The sequence below is a fragment of the Cynara cardunculus genome, unplaced genomic scaffold (genome assembly GCF_001531365.2).
Source record: "Cynara cardunculus var. scolymus isolate 2C unplaced genomic scaffold, CcrdV1 Un_Scaffold_1793, whole genome shotgun sequence".
In the NCBI taxonomy this organism is placed as follows: domain Eukaryota; kingdom Viridiplantae; phylum Streptophyta; class Magnoliopsida; order Asterales; family Asteraceae; genus Cynara; species Cynara cardunculus.
The window spans coordinates 53,186-59,780 of record NW_020200875.1 but is presented as its reverse complement, the minus strand read 5'-3'; the positions used below and the strand labels follow the sequence as shown (position 1 = coordinate 59,780).

The following is a 6,595-nucleotide window of genomic DNA, read 5'->3' as shown; positions in this document are numbered from 1 at the left end:
AGCAAAAACACTGTGAAGGTTTTAAAAAGTCACCTTCACAGCATTTTGCTGTGAAGTTTCAAGTGTAAAATGTTGGTCTCACGAAAACAGGCTGGTCTCACATGATCCCAAGTCTATATATATATGTATATATATATATATATATATTATATATGGTATATTTTAAATGCAATCATTTTCATTTGTTCAACGAACACAACACAATCAATTGAGATATTTATGGAAATAACGAGAGTTCATTTATTATGATTTGAATATCAATGGAAGATGATTAGAGTTCACTGATTATAATCAATACTTTATATTAGGAAATAATCAACACTTTTATGAAATCACATATTCATCAAATTAAATGGATCGTTGAAATTGAGTTGTATTGGTTGTACAAATGTACATAGTTGCACAATAACTCATCTTTCTCTCTCTCTCTCTCTCTCTATATATATATATATATATATATATATATATATAGGATATATTTTAAATACAACCATGTCCATTTGTATAACCAATGCAACCCAATCAATTGAGATATTTATAGAAATAATGAGAGTTCATTTATTATGATTTGAATATTTATAGAAGATGACTATAATTCATTGATTATGATCAATACTTTATATTAGGAAACAATCAAAACATTTATGAAATCACATATTCATCAAATTAAATGTACGGTTGAGATTGAGTTGTATTAGTTGTACAAATGTAAATGGTTGCATAATAACTCACCTCTCTCTCTCTCTCTCTCTATATATATATATATATGTTTCTTTTTTGTAAATTATTTATTTATTGAATATATATAAAACTATTAAATGTAAAATATTGGATGGTGTAATTTTACAGGTAATTCCAGAGTCATTAACAGCAAGACTATTAAATGTAGGGGTGTTGGATGTACATTCAAATCAACTCAAAACACTCCCAAATTCAATCGGTTGTTTGTCAAAACTCAAGACCCTTAACATTTCTGGTAACCATCTTCAGTCCCTCCCCAAAACCATCGAAAATTGCAGGTTACGGACTCTCATTTTTTTAGTTTTTACAGTATGAATTGTTTGTACGAGTCATTTATATGCTAATTATTAATTTAAAAAAAATTACAGAGCATTAGAAGATTTAAATGCGAATTTCAATCAGTTGACGAGATTACCAGACACTATTGGATTTGAACTCATCAACCTAAAGAAGCTTGCGGTTAACTCAAACAAGTTGACCATCCTCCCGTCATCAACCTCCCACTTAACCAATCTCCGCCACCTTGACGCCCGTCTCAACCACCTCCACTCCCTCCCTGAAGATCTTGAAAACCTAATCAACCTGGAAATTCTCAATATCAGCCAAAACTTCCAATACCTCGCTGCTTTGCCCTACTCCTTAGGTGTCCTTATCTCACTGGTCGAATTGGATGTTAGTTACAACAAGATCAGCGCTTTACCTCACTCCATGGGTTGTTTGAAAAGACTTCGAAAGCTTAATGTGGAAGGGAACCCTTTGGTGTCACCGCCACCAGAGGTGGTGGAGCTAGGGTTACATGTGATTAAAGAGTATCTCAGCGAGAAGATGAACGGGGCCCATCAAAACTCTCCAAAGAAGAGGTCGTGGATCGGGAAACTAAGGAAATATGGAACGTTTAATGGGTCTCGCATGACACAAGTGGAGAGAGAAGGATACTTGATGCCTGGCTATCGAACGGTTGATGGACTTGCTTCCCCTAGGTACATGGGCATGTTCTCCCCTCGACGAATTTTCTCTCCGAAGAATTACTTTACAAGATGAATCTCTAAGATTCTTATAAGTCATTTTTATAGAATAAATAAGAGACTTGTTTTATAGTGTTTTGAAACAATCCTACATGTCCATATGTACATATGCATGAAGAGTTCAAACAGATATTTCTTCCCTTTTTTCCTTGTTGATGTTTTGTACTTTCGAATTATGTGATGTGTGAAATTTTCGTTTATTGCTTTCTCTTACATTATTTTTTTTACCTTTTAAAATCCGTCATGTAGATTACAGTATTATATATACATACATACATATATATGTATGTATATCTTTCAAGAAGCTCGTTTTTTAAAACCATCATGGCAGATGCCATTGCATACGGCAGCTCCAGTAAATCCATTCAACTCGATAATTCATCTAGGGATGAGGTTCTTGGACCAGGTTATTGTGTACTCGAGATTTAATATCTTACGTTTTTTTATATGAGACTGATCCCGTATCAAAATAGTATTTGTTTATTGCTTTATCTTTCATTATTTTTCGTCTTTTAAAACCGTTTGTGTAAATAACTTGAAATATAATATACAAATCCTTCTTTGAAAAAGCCCGTCTTTTAAACGGTGTTGGCATATGTCATTGTGTACGGCATCCCGGTAAATCCAGTCAACTCAATCATTTATCTTAGGAGTGAGGTTATTGTGTATCCGAGATTTAATATCTTGTGGTTTTGATGTCAGCCTCATCACATATCAATATTTTATATTCACGACTAGATATATAGAGTTTAATCAATTGACTAGTAGTTATTTCTACGTTGGTGCCAAAATATTGAGACATGTTTTTCTTCTTATCTTGTGTATATATTTATATATTTTATTACAATACCAAAATCATGAATCATTTCTCGTACCAAAATTGTCTAAAATGAATATAAATGCCTTCGGTTACATTTATTTAATGGTCAAAACTTAAAAGATAACTTACATTTAAAACGGTGAGTAGAGTGAGGCTTACTGATGACGACGATGATGCAGGCAGAGATAGGCCAAAATCGGAACTCAACTGGTTTTAAGCAAAAATCTTTTTGTTACCGGTCCTTTTGGTATTGGTCCTAGTCCTTCAACAAAACAGTATAACCGGTCACATCAGTCCCTTAACCAACCCATTTTTTTGTAAAAAAATATTTTTTAATTCTTTTTCTACAAATTATTACTATAACTTATTTTTACAATTTCAAAAACATTTTTTTTACAATTCATATTTAGAAATCAAGAAAGCCGGTGGTTGTTGGATAGAAAAAATTGATTTAGTTATATTATGTGAGGTTTGTTTTTAAGAGGTGCTGAAGTCTGAACTTTGAAGTATTATTTCACTTTTGATTAATAAGAGATGGTGTTGAAGTTTGAAATCTGAATCAATAAGACTGTTTGTTTTTATAAACTGATAAATGTCTGAATTTGTTTAAATTGTCTATTTTATCCATTATAAAAAACCATAGTGTTAAATTTATACAGTTTCACATATTTATTCATTTTCATTACAAAATTTACATGTAAGTTTTATAATTAGCATTCATTTAAACGAAAATATGTCATTAACGGTATTTAACACATTTAAATTCTATTAAAATACATCAATTGAGACAGGCGAGGATCGATTTGATAAGGATAGATCGAGAGAGATGATCGATTAAGTTTAATCGATTAAGAAAAGTCGTTGCTAAGAGTTTGGAGAACAATAAGAGACAAATAAGAGGTTGGTTTACCTCTTATCAGATAAGAGGTGAACAACACATAAGTGCTTCTAAAAAATTGGAAAAACCAAACATTCTGAATGACCCTACCTCTTAACTAATCAGACATAAGAGGCTAATAAGAGTTATTTTTGAACAAACAAACAAAGCTTTAGTCTTTAAAATTGTTATAAAAATTAAGCCTTATAAACTAGTCCTATTAGTCCGGTTCTTAACCAGTTTCAAGAAAAAAATGTAACTAGGCTTAACAATTGGACCTTAACCGGTCCCCAACCGGTCTTGATTCGGGACCGGTCCTAGTTCTTTCGCCAGGCTCGGGCCTTGTTTGGCCATGATGTAGCTAGGGCGACAACAATGGGATAGTAGTTGGGTTGAGAGCTATGGTGAACTTGTGTAGTACAAGTCAATAATGCACTAAGGGGTTGTTTGGTTAGAGGTATTAAGCATGAAACGATTACTAATGAAAATCAATATAAAAAAACCGTTTGGTCTTATACAAATATAATGGGTTCATTCAAATTTTCATTCCATGTTAAACCAGAGGAATCCATTCCTTGTCATGCAAACAACCCATAATAAGTTCTACAAAATAACATCACAAGGCACATTCAAAACGAGATTAATAATTGAGTCAATGGGTTGGGTTCCAGTGAGAAACGTGAGAAGTGTAAGAAGGTATCTTCACTTTTGGATGCACATTAGGATGATATGCACTTGATCAATCTCCGTATCAAACGCGATTAATAAATGAGTTTAAGATTAACGATGATCAATGATACAGATCTTTTTTATACTTCTCACATTAACTCCTTTTGTCAAAACGTGGTTGACAATAAAACATAGGAATTGAGCTAAAAAAATAAATGAGATTTACAACCACGAAATCCATTTATTCGATGATCCCAATTTCTTTTTAATTTTTTTGATAAAGTAACCTTTTAATAAGATATTGTGTTGGTTTGGTTCACCATTAAAGAATCTAATAATACCCGATTTAGAAATTAGAATCAAGATTCATATTATACTTGTAACGTTGGAGACCAACCGTACCAGATATTGTCTGTTTTATCTACACATCTAAGTGGTTAACCATGATTTTAATTGTTTGAGGTGGATGGGAAGTATTTATAATTGATATTCCTGATTTTGGACATTAATTAAGTGATCATAAGAATGGTGATAAGTGGTGAGTTTTTGGACATTTAGAAAATTTTCTGAACATTGCACTTTTAAGATTGATCAAAGAGTCGTAAAATCACAGTTGACGTGTCGGCTTGACCCGCTAAAATTTAATTGTGTCGATTTAGGGAATAAAATACATGTTTTCTTTGATGCAAAACTATGTATTACGCTCGATGTAGTTTTAGTCGAATTCCATCATTACAAACGACTTTTTTGGTATTTTTAGTTGATTTCGTAAAACATTCTAATTTTTAGAATTTTGCCAAGTTCTATCATCTTGATTGTCCTTTATCTTTTTTCCCCAAGTTTCCAATTTTGTTTCCTTAAGAGTTAATCTAGAATTTAAAGTAAATAAGGAAAATCAATAATTAAAACAATTTAGGGGCTGTTTACCCAATTGCTTACTCGGTAAGCGCTTATCGATAGGAGTCAACATTATGATTTATTTTGATGCGCAAGATTTTAGTAATATCAAAACATATTGAATGCAACAATTTACTGGATAAGCGCTTACATGGGTAAGAGTCGCCATCCTCACTTACAGGTAAGGCTATTCATCCTTCTCATCGCTTTTACCGGTAAGATTCTTGGCCCTTCTCATGTTCATCCGATGAGAAAATTTATCCGGTAAGCATTTACCAAGTAAGTGTTTAGTAAACGGCTCCTTAATCAGTAAACTATAACAAATAATATGTTCGAAAAATACGAAGGAGATGAGAGGATGAACAATTCCTGATGGATGATCTCTAAAGTACAAATTTAGATAAGTTTTATTACATTTTTTTGATTTAGTCTCGTTAGTTTTAAAATATTACTTAACATCCTTCTATTTAGAAATTTAACATCCGGTAAATTTAACACGTAAGATTCTAGTACATGAAAACATAGTATGCAACAATTTATCTGGTAAACGTTAATCATGTGAGAGTGTTAACTCTTACAGATAAAAGGTTATCGGGTAAATGTTTGGATAAAGAATCCCTTATCATTAGCCATTTGTGTTTATCTTCTTTACGACTTATCGATTAAGCCGATGTCTTAACCACATGACCATAGCTAATATACATTCTAGATTAAGCTAATATTTTTTTTTCCAATTATACCCTTATATTTGTTCATCTATACCCGTTATTTAGTTTATATCATTGTGTTAGATTTGATATAATTTATTTAAAAACTTCAAAAAAAAAAATCAATCTTCTATTAAAAACATTTATTAAACAATTATTTTTCAATCGACATCTACTTCAATTACCACGTGGACCGTTCTTTCAAGACTTCAAACAAACAACAATCGTTCATTTACTACATATTCCATATAGATCTCTTCAACCAAAGGGACTTATTTTAAATTGTCAAGTTGTAATACTTAGGAGTCGTTTACCAAATCTTACCGGGTAAGTGCTTACTGGATTATTTACACTACCAAAAAACCCCCTTTTTCCGGCGGCCAAATCCGCCGGAAATCTGCCGAAAAAAGGAAATTCCGGCGGATTTCCGGCGGATTTGGCCGCCGGAAAAAGGGGCGCCGGTGATTTTTTTTCTGGCGGTTTTTCCGGCGGATTTTCCACGTTTCCGGCGGATTACGGCCGCYGGAAAATTTCCGCCCGTTTTTTAAAAAATCTTGATTAACTTAAAAAATAATTAAAAAAAATTTTTGAAAAAATTCCGGCGGAAAATTCCGCCGGAAATCCGCCGGAAACTTGTCTCGCCGGAAATATTTTTGGAAAAGAAAATAATATTTAAAAAAAAAAAGAATTAATTTTTTAAAAAAAATACCGGCGGATAAATCCGCCGGAATAATATATATGAAATATTTTCTTTAAAGAATTAATATTTTAAAAATAATTTTTTTTTAAAATACCGGCGGATTTGGTCCGCCGGAAATATATATATAATATTATTTTAAAAATAATTTTAAAATTAATA

General features: G+C 32.1%; 1 protein-coding gene across 1 annotated transcript in view; it reads left to right on the top strand.

Moving 5' to 3' along the window:
- The window catches only part of LOC112502699 (plant intracellular Ras-group-related LRR protein 6-like), a 4,104-nt gene extending 2,188 nt beyond the window's left edge, over nt 1–1,916 (top strand). Inside the window, exons 2-3 of the mRNA XM_025106680.1 lie at nt 850–1,019; nt 1,110–1,916. Of these exons, the coding sequence (XP_024962448.1) occupies nt 850–1,019; nt 1,110–1,782 (843 nt within the window). The 3' untranslated portion in view covers nt 1,783–1,916. The remainder of the gene's footprint in view (nt 1–849; nt 1,020–1,109) is intronic.
- The last annotated feature ends 4,679 nt before the right edge of the window (nt 1,917–6,595 follow it).